Here is a 13,238-nt window from a genome sequence, read left to right as displayed (position 1 = left end):
ATTCTGTCAAGTAAACATTATTTACACTGCATAGGTATATCAGTTGTAGTTATATCTAATTGTCATTAACTCGAACATTTTTACAACTCTGTTGAAGCCCAAAAAAGCACTAAAAGCCCTGAAAAACTCGACTGACCAATGATAGGAAGGATTGCACGAAAAATTAAAGTGACTTTGTATTATTGTTGTCTTAGACAAAATTGCTACTGCAGAATCATCTAACCAAAGTGAAAGTAATGACCTCGATTCCAGCGAGCTCCTTGATAGTTTGAAAGCAGTCTTACAGTTAAAAACATCAAGTCTTGAAGACAAATTATCCAACCAACCTACTGACACCGCTTCGAAGCTGTTTGATACTATCTACCATGGAGCTGATGAGGTTACAACTCCCGGCATCCCGGAAAACTTGTCCAAAAGCGATAAGTCTGGCGAAGGAACAAGTGACAATAAGGGAAATGACCTTAAACCTGGGTCCAAAGTGTTTGCCAAAATTGGGAATTCGGTTGGGCTTACAAATGCTTCGTTGAAATCAGTTTCAGACCAAAGACCTGCCAACGAAAACAACGGCTTCTCCAACAATGACAAGCTTTTGGAAGAGAGCAAAAGCATTTTGTCGAATGAAGAAGATGGTTCTCTTAGTTCACATTTGAAGAATACTTCTGACAATGCAGATAATGATGTCAGCGTGTTTGGCGGTAAAACGTCGAAGGAAAAATTTGGAAATGGTCTGAATTCTCAGGACGTAATAAAAACGGGACGCGGTGAAATTAGAGGAAGGGTATATACAGGTGATTATAGTGACATTGTTGAAGAAAGCCACGCGTTAGAATCAGAGGGGTTTGACCAAAACCGCGATGTTAAAAAGAACAGTATGACCCCTCCTGTAAACAACATTGCCATTAAGAAACTCGATTCAATTTTCGTGAACCATGTTGCTCATGATGCTCAGAATAGCAGTGATGAAATCAAGGCTAATGAAATAAACACACAGAACTCCATTTTGAACATGCCCAATCCACAGATTACAACCTTCAGAGGTTCAAAAACCAGCCCCCAAATCGGTCGAAAAGGAAACTCAACCATACGTTCGAACGGCAAAAAACAAATGAACTTTGAACTGACAGAGAAACTTTATGATCAGGTTTTAAACACGTCCACGCTGAAAACATTGCTGGGTTCTAGAACGTCTGAAATGCAAGATGGCCACGTGCAAACCATGGTGTCTACACCTGCACCTCACGTGAACAATAACGTGCGATTACGAACAGCTAGTGTTACCACTACCGTCAATGGTACCTCCGTGTCCAGTTTATTGGGTGTTATTCGAGATGATTCGGACGATCGTTCATACAAAGGTTTGTGTATGCAGATATTTTACACGTTGTGTAGGAATGATTGGCCAACTAGAAAACTGCTCATCCAAAAAACTGCACAACCAAATTGACAAAGAGAAATTTACGCATCCATTTGTTTAGGAAACAGTGAGAAGATCTCACGAAACAAAACAATCCTGATTCGCGATGATGGAGATTGGAGCGCATGGTCCAGTTGTTCTTCATCTTGCGGTCATGGCTATCAGACTAGAAGTAAAGAGGTATGTCTACTGTCCTCTGGAGGGAATGATTGCTCACATGTGAAAATACAGAAGAAATCTTGCGTGGAAAGGAACTGTCCAGGTTAGACATAGAAACGGCAATATTTTCTTCAATATTGGATCGTTTTTTCAACCTCCTAAAGCCTGTAACAGCCATTCTTCAAGCTTGTTTTTACTCTATGATTAGAAATCCAAAACAAACCTTCATATCGACTTGTGAAAGTGAGGAAAATGCAAAACGATTCGACTCAAGGATATTTTCATCACCACGACGATGTCTCTTTAGCAGGCAGTATTTCTCCAGGTGATTTTAGACTAAATTTTGCGTTTATTGCATTTATGCTATTTTGTGACTGACCTTTTTAAGGTGCAGTGTGTTTTTATCATTATTCTGTATATTATTTATACAGACAAAGATGCATTTTCCACCGGACAAAAACACGAGACAGAAATAATGGGACTAGTGAGACCAGGTAGGTATTAGAATAGAGTTTGTTTTCAAGTGAGATGTTATGTGTCGACTGCTTTCAAAACAATGTTTCCTGGTTGGTGCACCTTCAAGAATCATTGATCAGTGTTTTTTATACAACCAATATCATAAAACTATATCTCTTGCTTGTTCACCATCAGAAAACATGGCAGGTTGTTGAATTTAAACATCGTTTATTTTCGTGCAGAGCTGGACGCGGATTTCTATCCCTGGACGCCATGGACTGACTGCTCTCAATCCTGTGGCCAGGGGGGTGTTCAAACAAGAACCAGACGATGTCAAAATGTGGACAAACCAAACTGTGTGGGAGCCTCTCAGGAGAACAAAACATGTTCTATAAGATCTTGCCCGGGTATGAATCTCAACTCTAAATGTCCGTTATTGATTAAATATTACTAGGAGGAAACCTAAACTAAACTAACTTTATTTATACTGAATAGCTCTATCAGTTCTAAACTGTTCTTCCTAGAGGTCCAGTAAGGATCATCTCGTATTGATCCAGTGTTACTACAGGAGGAAACCTAAACTAAACTAACTTTATTTATACTGGATGGCTCTATCAGTTCTAAACTGTTCTTCCTAGAGGTCCAGTAAGGATCATCTCTTATTGATCCAGTGTTACTACAGGAGGAAACCTAAACTAAACTAACTTTATTTATACTGGATGGCTCTATCAGTTCTAAACTGTTCTTCCTAGAGGTCCAGTAAGGATCATCTCTTATTGATCCAGTGTTACTACAGGAGGAAACCTAAACTAAACTAACTTTATTTATACTGGATGGCTCTATCAGTTCTAAACTGTTCTTCCTAGAGGTCCAGTAAGGATCATCTCTCATTGATCCAGTGTTACTACAGGAGGAAACCTAAACTAAACTAACTTTATTTATACTGGATAGCTCTATCAGTTCTAAACTGTTCTTCCTAGAGGTCCAGTAAGGATCATCTCTTATTGATCCAGTGTTACTACAGGAGGAAACCTAAACTAAACTAACTTTATTTATACTTGATTGCTCTATCAGTTCTAAACTGTTCTTCCTAGAGGTCCAGTAAGGATCATCTCTTATTGATCCAGTGTTACTACTGGAGGAAACCTAAACTAATCTCTGTGTAGTGTTTGGTTAACATCTATTTTGCACGTCTGTGTAGTGAATGGTGATTGGTCGGCTTGGTCAGATTGGACACCCTGTTCACAGACTTGTGGCAAGTCTGTCAAGTTACGCATGCGCAAGTGCGACAATCCTGCAGCCTCAAATGGCGGCAGAAGTTGTTATGGACACGAAAAAGAGGAAGAACAATGCGACCTCCAAGTTTGCTCTGGTTGGAATTTTCAAATTTATTTCTTTGAATCACTCGATCAAACAACATATGCCTAAAACATAATCAGAACTTTTCGCTCGTTTGGATCCAAAAAGATAAAATTCTAATGATTTTTATCGGTTTTTCTTCAGTGAACGGTCAGTGGTCCTCTTGGTCGGCTTGGAGTGACTGCCACGTGACGTGTGGACACGCCTTGAGGCAGCGATCTCGCAACTGTGACAATCCTTCACCATCTCACGGAGGACTTCATTGCGAAGGAGAGAGTGTGGAGCATTTGAGCTGCTACCTTCCATCTTGTCCGAGTAAGCCTGGGGAAAGTTTTCACAATTTTTAAATAGCTCTGGATCAGTTCTAAAAACATCTTTTGTGTCATAGTTGACGGAGGTTTCAGCCACTGGCAAAGTTGGAGCAAATGTCATAAAAGTTGTGGTGAAAACTCGTTCAAAACAAGGTTCAGGTTCTGTAACAATCCCCCGCCATCTGACGGAGGACACTCGTGTCATGGTGATCGCTTACAAGTGTCCAAATGTCCCAAAAAGATTTGTACAGGTATCGAATTTAGCAGATGGGATATTTAGCAGACGAAATATTTGGGTTTTGAAATGATTTTTCAACTAAATTTTCTTCTTTTAGAACCGGTAGATGGTGGCTTTAGTCACTGGTCCAACTGGTCATCGTGCAGCCAGAATTGCCGACTTGGTTCTTTCAAAAAGCGCACGCGCGTGTGTGATAACCCGAAACCGCTGTACGGCGGCTTGGAGTGCACTGGTGACACCGTTGAGAAATCCTATTGCAGTGTTGACGAGTGCAAAGGTTGGTACAAAACGAGTTCCTTCGTAGTTAAATTTCATTTTCCAAGCGAAGATAACCACGTTTTCCCATGTGATATATTTCTGATGATGATTTGCAGTGGATGGCGGGTTTTCTGATTGGTCCTCGTGGAGTTCATGCAGCCAATCGTGTGGAGACACAGCGATAAAGTCCCGTGAACGACGGTGTACCAATCCTCGGCCTTCGGGTGGTGGGAAGAATTGCTCTGGGGAAACCTTTGAAATCAAGCTTTGTGACAAGATACCGTGTCATCCAGGCAAGTGTGTTGGATGTTCAAACGAACAATCTTGTTTATCCTTTCATATATTAGTGCTTTTCCGCATTGGTTGGTAATTTTATTCGTGAAATATGCATTTGACTGATTATAATTTCACCTCAGTCACATGTGGGAAGAGTGCTTCCAGCTTGACTCTACCAAACACAGTGGTTAGTACATGTATCTTTCATCTCTGTGACTGAGGTTTGATTCCTGTAATATGCAGTTGTCTGATTATAATTTCACCTCAGTCGCATGTGAGAAGAATGCTTCAAGTTTTGACCGGCAACATTTCTTTTTTATCTCCGTAATTTAGTTCAAACAAGCCCCACACCAACAGCTAAAAACGAGCAAACAGACCCGCCACTTGTACAGACCATTATCGACGAAAAAGAGCAACTCATGTCGGAACGAAATAACGGGAATAACGCTGGAAATTTATTCTCAGATCTGAAGGAAAAACTGATTGAGAATCTCAAGAAACTCGCTCCAGACCTAGGACTGTCGCTCGGTAATACGACTTCAAAGAACAGTAGCACCCCAGGACAATTAAAAGCAGAAGGCGGAAATAATCACGTCACGAGCCCCACTCAAGGAGTTACTGAGGTTCTCGATGATGCTAGAGAGAAACCAAAGATGAAGTTTGGACAAAAAGCGAAGCAAGAGGTGGTTGAGGAACAGTTGAAGGATCCTGACGGTATAGATGTTGAATTACACACTGAATCATTAAGGGATTGTGGTATACTGTAGTTTATCTCAGGTTTCGCCCTGTATCAAAAGGAGATAATACTTGCTTATTTATATTATCCAGTATAAATAAATTTAGTTTAGTTTAGGTTTTCTTCTGTAGTAACACTGGATCAATAAGAGATGATCCTTACTGGACCTCTAGGAAGAACAGTTTAGAACTGATAGAGCTATACTGTAAGCTAATGAGTAATGTAACTCGGTCAATTGTTGCATATTATTTTTTTATTAGATGCATCTCAAGACGAGTCAAACGAAGATGTTAATCCTATAAAATCTTGTGGTTTCAATCCTTGTCGACTTGCGAAGTGTCTGGCAGACCCGTTTGCCGACTGCATCCCGAATGCAGATTGTGATCCTGTCTACTACGATAGCCTTGGAAACGTGAAAAAAGATTGCAGTGGTAGGCTTTGCGGAGAGCAACTATGACCTCTTTCTTTCAGACAGAACGTCCTTCTTCAAATTACATATTTTCTCGTTTTAGTTGAAACAACATTCCTGACCGTGCCTTCAAACGATCTATGTCAACGAGACCCCTGCCAAATGTCCATGTGTTTGAAACTGCCGATGACAAAATGTGTAACCAGTGCCTTGTGTAGGCCCGTCTTCTTTGATGAAACTGGAAATGTACTGAATTGCACAGGTAAGAAGATAAAATAGTTAGAAAGGAACATCATTCATATATAATATATACAGTGATTGTATCAGTATATTACAAAGGCGATTATCGAAAATTGTATCTACTGTTAGGCGATTTAACTTGGTGTTGGTCAGAGCTGTTTACTCTGCCTTTCATTCTAAGTGACCTATCTTAAACGCTAAATCATTTCAACGCTCCCAGCCTTACAGCTAACTATTGTATTGTACGCCATCACAGGTGTTTTGAAGACGCCTGTGCGATTATCGTGTGGTAAGGATCCTTGTGTTGGCAAATTATGCCCAGTCGATGCTCAAGCGAGATGCTTCACTGATCATGAATGTAAATCCACCTTCTGGAATCTAAATATCAAAGAAGAAATCCCCGAATGCAAGGGTAATAGTGGCATTTATTCATTTGTAGACATGTTTCATATGTGAGTCATTTTCCAATCGTTTTTCGACGTCGTTTTTTGCCTCAATCGCTTGAAGGCAATGTCCATCTGTTTAGTCATTGCCAGATTTCAAAATCTGGTGAAAACCAAAGCAAAACTTTCAGTCTTTTTTATTCTTTTTATATTTACAGATCCCGACGCTGGTGAAGAAAATGCTGACGAGCGTTCTGCAACGCCTTCCATGCCTGACGATGGTTCACCGTTCAGAAAAACTCTCCACAGACCTTGGATGAAACTGAGCAAGTCTGCTCTGAACGAGATCCTGAAACACAGTCAAAGCAACAGCATTTTAATGGCCCATGCAAAACTGAAGCATTTCCGTGGGAAGAGCAGGTTGACTTTGGTAAGTTTTACAAAGCATTCGTTGTACAGCAGGGCGATGTTGCGATTTTCGTCTTTTGATAAATGTGAACGAGTGAATTAGTTACAGATGCTCAATTACAAGCTGTTATACATCACAGCATTCCTAACTAATTCCTCGTTTGCATCAATCAAAAGACGAAAATCGGAGATGAAATTGCAAGTAATAATTCCATTTCACCATTCAGGGGCAGTCTGGGTTAACTACGACACTTCACGAACCTAACGACGATGACGTTACGAGAACGTCCGATGACGAGACGAACAATGCCGGGGACGTTTCGAACGATGCCGGGGAACGACTAAAACAAAACAACAACCCAAGGAAGAATCCCATTCTTACACTGACCTCTCTCAATGCTGACCAATACATGAGCCAGGGGGGGAACGGAGTTGGCGTGACGAAGGACTGGAAACTAAAACTAAAACCACCTATACACATGAATGGTTACGTCGAGAGTCCCCAGGTCTATAAAGTGAAGACGCTTGCACAAGATAGAGACCAAAATGCTGAGGAATATTTATTGAACCACCGGAAAAACGACCTTTTCTCCCAGGGTCTGTCTTCGCAGGGGCTAAATTCCGGGGGTCTTTCTTTGAAGGGACTAAATACAGAAGATCTTTCTTCGGGTCTCAATTCGGCCAAACTAACTCCTGATAGTCTTGATTCTTCGAGGTTCAATTCGGAGGGGAAAATCTCCCAGGCAGGAGGATTAACTTCCGAGGGTTTATCTCCCGGACGATTGCCGCTAGAAGGACTAAACTCCGATGGGGTATTATCACAAGAAAGACTTGGCCTGCATCCAGGTTATATGAGATTCACCCCTGCACAACAGAGTAAAGTACCAGGCACCTTTAACAGCATCGACAAACTTTTGAAAAGCGACGAGGCACATGTGGAAGGTGGTGTCATTGATTCTGTGCACGGGGTAACCCCAAACCCATACGATAAAGTTCTCAAGCAGGACATTAATGACTTGGAGAGTGCTTTATCGAATGCCGATGGTCAAATCCCCGGAGAGGGAAGAATCCCGGGATTAGAATCTCCCGCGGTACGCCAGGGACTGACCGCGTCCCTCACTCCAGAACTTGAGAAAGAAAGCCAAATAAATTTGGCTGAGATTGAAGCGGTCTCGCGAGGCGGGATGATACCGCGTGTCGGGAACACGCGCGCGATGTCGTCAGAAGTTCCTGTAGAGGATTTATCTGACTCGCAAGGAGGGCGCTATGTACCGCTTGACAGTGTTATTAACGATTTGCGGGAGCATATCGGGGAAGAACCGCTTAATGAAAATTTATTCAAATAGACTTCGCGTGAATTTTATATAGACAATGTCGATATGTGCATTTTAGGAATTGTAACTTCATGAATACAAAATATTGCAAATATTTTTGCTTCATAAGTCCCAGGGGGATATCTAATATAGACCCGTTTGTGAGAGGAAGTATTCGACTGAATTGAATCGATTCAGTAACAATGTGCTATTGTAGCCTCATTTGCGTTACAAATTGTTTGAGACATGAAGAAACTTTTGCAAGATTTCAAATGAACTACTAAACTAGTTATAAAATTACTTTTCGTCCACCAAATGTTGTTGTTTATTGTAGGTGGTACCGTTCAATAAATTGGTTCGAGTAACCTTCAAAACATTGCTGAAGCAATGGCTTTTTATTGTATCCGCAAGCGGTGTTTTCTAGTTTTTCGTTTCAATGTAATGTATGACCCGGGTAAGCACTAGACAAGCGCCATAGAGCATTATATTTTCTTTGTCACCACCTGTTGTAACTCCAAGGTCTACTGAAGCGCGTCAAAACTTGGCTTATTTTTTATTTTAATGTCCTTGATAGATATTAATATAGATATTTCAAATGATATTTCATGGATTATGGCTTGAGGGATAAGATAATGAGTATGAAATGAGTGTACAACATTTTCTGGTATTTTTGGAGGAACCATGGTAGGTTGCTCTGAGTTGATGTTGGACCGTCACTTAGAAAACACATCAAACACGTTGAGATTTATGGCACCTTCGTAGTTCTCTGGATCTAACTGGGAAGATTGGTTTTGAACTGTAAAAGCTATCCAGTATAACAAATATATTATTAAGAAATTCAGTTATCTAGTATAAATAAAGTTAGTTTACTTTAGGTTTCCTCCTGTAGTAACACTGGATCAATAAGTGATGATCCTTACTGGATCTCTAGGAAGAACAGTTTAGAACTGATAGAGCTATCCAGTCTAAATAAAGTTAGTTTACTTTAGGTTTCCTCCTGTAGTAACACTGGATCAATAAGAGATGATCCTTACTGGACCTCTCTAGGAAGAACAGTACAATGACATGCTGCTTTGGGTTGGAAAAGGTTTTATATACAAATTTTAATTATGGTAGCCCTAACCAACTTCTATGTCCTGTTTTATTTTTTTTAGATCAATGTAATTTTATCATGAAACTGGATTCCTCGTGGCAACTTGTCTCCTTTCTCTTGCTGCTCATTGGAAGAACCTGGGGTCAGAATACAAGCACAACTACGAGACAAAATTATACGAAAGATGTCAAACCAACAAGTAGACAACAAGTTCCATATAATTTCGATCTGGTCAATAAAAATGGAAGTTCAACTCTCATGTATTCTCAACGTGAGTGTATCTCCAGCGTTTCATTGTTTTTTCTTTATTCCGGTGCTCAACCCGAGTTTTCCGACATAACATTTGGCTTAAGTTTAAATCTTCTGATATCTTTCAGCAAATGACGTCGTAAATGGCGGTTTCACGGAGTGGTCAGCTTGGTCTGAATGCAACAGTCGTTGTGGCAAGCGGTCTCTAAAGTCACGTGAGAGATACTGTACCAACCCCTCTCCCTCAAGAGGCGGTGCTGACTGCAATGGGGAAAGATTTCAACTGGACTTGTGTAAGCTCGTTCCCTGTCCTCATGCGGTCACCTCTAGTCCGAGATTACGTCATGGTAAGGAAACCTTCCCTTCCACTTCCAACCAATGTCGAATTAAAATCTAAGGCTAAGATTTGCTCGAATGTGTTTCAGTGATTGGTAAGTTCGGGCAGTGGTCAGGTTGGAGCAGGTGTGATTGTGAGATGGGTTATCAGAAACGATACAGAGAATGTTTCAGTCACAAACACGGGCCTTGTGTTGGTCATGGAATAGAAAAAAGAGCGTGTAAACCCACAGGATGTAAAACACCAGGTACTACGGGTCGTGTGGAAATGTCATTATCAGTTAGTTCAGACACAAACCACGTCAGCTTATTGTAGAATACTTCCTACACTGGACCACCACGTTTGAGATATCTTTTTCAGGTAGTTCAGACACAAACCACGACAGCTTATTGTAGAATACTACCTACACTGGACCACCACGTTTGAGATATCTTACTCAGGTAGTTCAGACACAAACCACGACAGCTTAATGTAGAATACTACCTACACTGGACCACCACGTTTGAGATATCTTTCTCAGATAGTTCAGACACAAACCACGACAGCCTATTGTAGAATACTGCCTACACATTTTTTTTATTTTTTAGCTGCGGAGAAGTCCAGCTTAGTAGACATAGATCCAAAACAGTTCTGTGGCTTCAACCCGTGCGATATTTCAAAATGTCTCCTTGCGCCGCTCGGCTCTTGTGTCAGTGATTACAAATGTCGTCCAGTATTTTTTGACGAAAATAATAAGAGGATTCAAGGATGCGTAGGTATGAAACACCACTGACACTGTTGTCTTGATGACATACCATTAGTTTAAGTTTGGCGAAAACTTAGCGAATATTTTGTCCATATTCAGGCCAGCATATTTATATAACTCCTGCACAAGTGCCTCAGGTTTGTAAGATCAATCCCTGTGTCTTCACGCGTTGCTTAATGGACTTCACGGAAGAACGATGCGTTGTTGGAACGAGATGTCAGGCGGTTTATTACAGCGCTAGTGGACAGCCACAGAAATGTACAGGTTTGTTTGTTCGTTAATCGTTCGTGTTATGATAATCCCATCTCTTCCTTGTTTCTCTCCACCCTTTGTCTTCTTTTCTCCACCCTTTGTCTTCTGTTTGGAAGATTTTTTCGTATTAAATATGGTATCTTATTTCACCGCACAGCTGTGCTCAAGATTCCAGCTCATCAGGTGTGCGGCTACGATCCTTGTAATGGCGAATCCTGTGAAGACAATCCAAACGCCAGGTGCCTCGTAACAACGCGATGTCGTCCAGTGTTTGTGAACTCTTTCAACGAACGAATTCGCAAATGCGAAGGTATGTGAATCAGCTTTTAAGTCGCTAAAAAATGGTTATAAACAGTCAGGTTTGGAGTTTCAAATCTTTCTACGTGATCTTTCATTTTAAGAGGAAGTGGCTTCGAAGAACAACAGGATTGAAGAAGGTCGGGATGAAGAATTTGAGGCCGAGCCTGATGATGAAGATGATGATCAAGATGAGGAGAGTGATGATCAGGATGATGACGATAATCGATCGCTTTACGATGATTATGATCGCAACGATTCGGAGGATAATGATGATGATGAGTACGATAGTAATCGATATTCGTACCCGAAGCATTTTCATGGCGTGGAACGTGATGATAGTGATGAGTTAGTTCGTCCTGAAGTTGATCAAGGCAGCAGCGAAGATGGTGATGAAGACGACGAAGACGCTGACAGAAACCTAGATGATTTCAAGAAAAAATTGGCCAACGCTGAAACTAATCGTCCACAAGAGCATTGTAAGTCCTTGAGTAATTTTTCTTCCTAGGGGTCCAGTAAGGATCATCTCTTATTGATCCAGTGTTACTTCAGGAGGAAACCTAAACTAAACTAACTTTATTTATACTGGATTGCTCAATCTGTTCTAAACTGTTCCTCCTAGAGGTCCAGTAAGGATCATCTCTTATTGATCCAGTGTTACTACAGGAGGAAACCTAAACTAAACTAACTTTATTTGTACTGGATAGCTCTATCAGTTCTAAACTGTTCTTCCTAGACGTCCAGTAAGGATCATCTCTTATTGATCCAGTGTTACTACAGGAGGAAACCTAAACTAAACTAACTTTATTTGTACTGGATAGCTCTATCAGTTCTAAACTGTTCTTCCTAGACGTCCAGTAAGGATCATCACTTATTGATCCAGTGTTACTACAGGAGGAAACCTAAACTAAACTAACTTTATTTGTACTGGATAGCTCTATCTGGGTTAATTTGGGATTGATCTTTTATTGGTTTAGTAATACTGCAGAAGGAAACTCGTACTAGAATCCTTGCTTTCTTCGTATAACAAGATGTAAACAAGTCCAAATAAACTTCTTTTTTCAGCTGAACAGCACACGAGGCCGCAAACACCAAACGCGAACATGTTAGAGAATACAAAAAACTTCTCAAATCCATTGTTGAAATTATTGAACGTGGAAAACGGAGACAGAAGGTCAAAGAAACCTCACAAAGTAACCTCGAGTATCAATCCTTCTTCGTTCAATCTCCAGGATCTCGTGAGCGGGAAATTGGACAACTCTAGCGGATTAGTCGTTGGAACTGTCAAAAAATCCATGAAAATTCTTTCGAATAAAAAACCAACGACGTATTATTATTTTGAAACGAAAGGAAAGACACATAAAGACAATCGACAATTGTAAGCAAGCCATGTAACAGTTTTAAATGTGAATTTCAATAATCAGTTTTTCGATTGTTATGAAATGTTTTATTTTCTGCTTGTCCTCACATGTTCTTTGTCCTTTCAGCATGGTCATAACTGCTCCAAAAACCAAGAAATCTTCAGTCCATCCGAAAAGGTTGGTATCCTTTTTCTGCTTTGAAACAAATATCATGATTTCTTTGATATCCAAAGCTCTCAAAACCCCTGAAAAATTATATTTCGATAATATAGTCGCAGCCGTAAATTATGTAAACATTTTATCGAATATCTTTCATTGACAGTACAAGAAATCGTCAAAATTGAATTGCAGAGTCGAAGCAATTAAACTAGTGTAAAATTTAACTTTGAACTGTGAATTTTAATCGTTAACTGCATGTATTAATCAAATATTGATGAAGCCATAATCAGACTGATATATGCTGTGCGATGCAGTAAAAACATGCGATTTTATATATCTAAAAATGAAGAATATACCTATGCTTGTAATTATTTTTGTATTAACGCATTTTTAAACCGGATCTATTCAGAATAATGATATGTAATAATTTATCGCTAACTTATCAAGTAATTTAAATCAAATAATAATGATGAAAAAACGAAAGGTTGTAAAATAGATTTTGTATACTGAAAAAATAAATCACAAAAATAACACAGAATATAAATCTTTGCTTAATATTGAATCAAATTACTTGCTGAAATAATATGACGTGTTGTAGTCTTCAATGTAAAATGGTTGGTTTCGGGCGATGATACAAAGGTTACTGTGTTTGAAACATATAGAATTGAAAATACTGAGTACGACTTCCGATTGAGAAATGAATTTCACAAGAGTAATATCGATTGTGTTTGATGTTTGATGTCTGTTCAATATTATTATTATTCAAAATCTGTCTGTAGCAAGTC

The 13,238-nt window shown here is 39.9% G+C and overlaps 2 protein-coding genes across 5 annotated transcripts in view; both read left to right on the top strand.

Annotated features, from left to right (window-relative positions):
- Positions 1-8,336, top strand: part of LOC114523847 — a 33,499-nt gene extending 25,163 nt beyond the window's left edge. For all 4 annotated transcript variants that reach the window (XM_028544890.1, XM_028544889.1, XM_028544888.1 and 1 more), the window contains 16 exons: positions 195-1,355; positions 1,476-1,676; positions 1,782-1,898; positions 2,005-2,067; positions 2,272-2,436; positions 3,231-3,401; positions 3,533-3,703; positions 3,777-3,950; positions 4,035-4,214; positions 4,312-4,488; positions 4,805-5,185; positions 5,468-5,638; positions 5,720-5,878; positions 6,113-6,268; positions 6,458-6,669; positions 6,875-8,336. In XM_028544890.1, coding sequence (XP_028400691.1) covers positions 195-1,355; positions 1,476-1,676; positions 1,782-1,898; positions 2,005-2,067; positions 2,272-2,436; positions 3,231-3,401; positions 3,533-3,703; positions 3,777-3,950; positions 4,035-4,214; positions 4,312-4,488; positions 4,805-5,185; positions 5,468-5,638; positions 5,720-5,878; positions 6,113-6,268; positions 6,458-6,669; positions 6,875-7,993 — 4,778 coding nt within the window. In that variant the 3' untranslated portion in view covers positions 7,994-8,336. The remainder of the gene's footprint in view (positions 1-194; positions 1,356-1,475; positions 1,677-1,781; positions 1,899-2,004; positions 2,068-2,271; positions 2,437-3,230; positions 3,402-3,532; positions 3,704-3,776; positions 3,951-4,034; positions 4,215-4,311; positions 4,489-4,804; positions 5,186-5,467; positions 5,639-5,719; positions 5,879-6,112; positions 6,269-6,457; positions 6,670-6,874) is intronic.
- Positions 8,337-8,491: 155 nt separating this feature from the next.
- LOC114523849 (thrombospondin-2-like) lies at positions 8,492-12,929 on the top strand. The gene is made up of 11 exons (XM_028544893.1): positions 8,492-8,644; positions 9,115-9,324; positions 9,431-9,649; positions 9,728-9,886; positions 10,227-10,394; positions 10,484-10,648; positions 10,794-10,946; positions 11,038-11,412; positions 11,999-12,311; positions 12,421-12,471; positions 12,617-12,929. Exons 2-11 carry the CDS (start codon positions 9,132-9,134, stop codon positions 12,636-12,638), a joined length of 1,818 nt encoding a protein of 605 aa, XP_028400694.1. The 5' UTR covers positions 8,492-8,644; positions 9,115-9,131; the 3' UTR covers positions 12,639-12,929.
- The last annotated feature ends 309 nt before the right edge of the window (positions 12,930-13,238 follow it).

The sequence above is a fragment of the Dendronephthya gigantea genome, unplaced genomic scaffold (genome assembly GCF_004324835.1).
Source record: "Dendronephthya gigantea isolate DGI-Jeju-01 unplaced genomic scaffold, DenGig_1.0 000028F, whole genome shotgun sequence".
In the NCBI taxonomy this organism is placed as follows: Eukaryota; Metazoa; Cnidaria; class Anthozoa; order Malacalcyonacea; family Nephtheidae; genus Dendronephthya; species Dendronephthya gigantea.
Note: the sequence above shows the minus strand (reverse complement) of the source record. Positions and strands in the feature narration are given on the sequence as shown.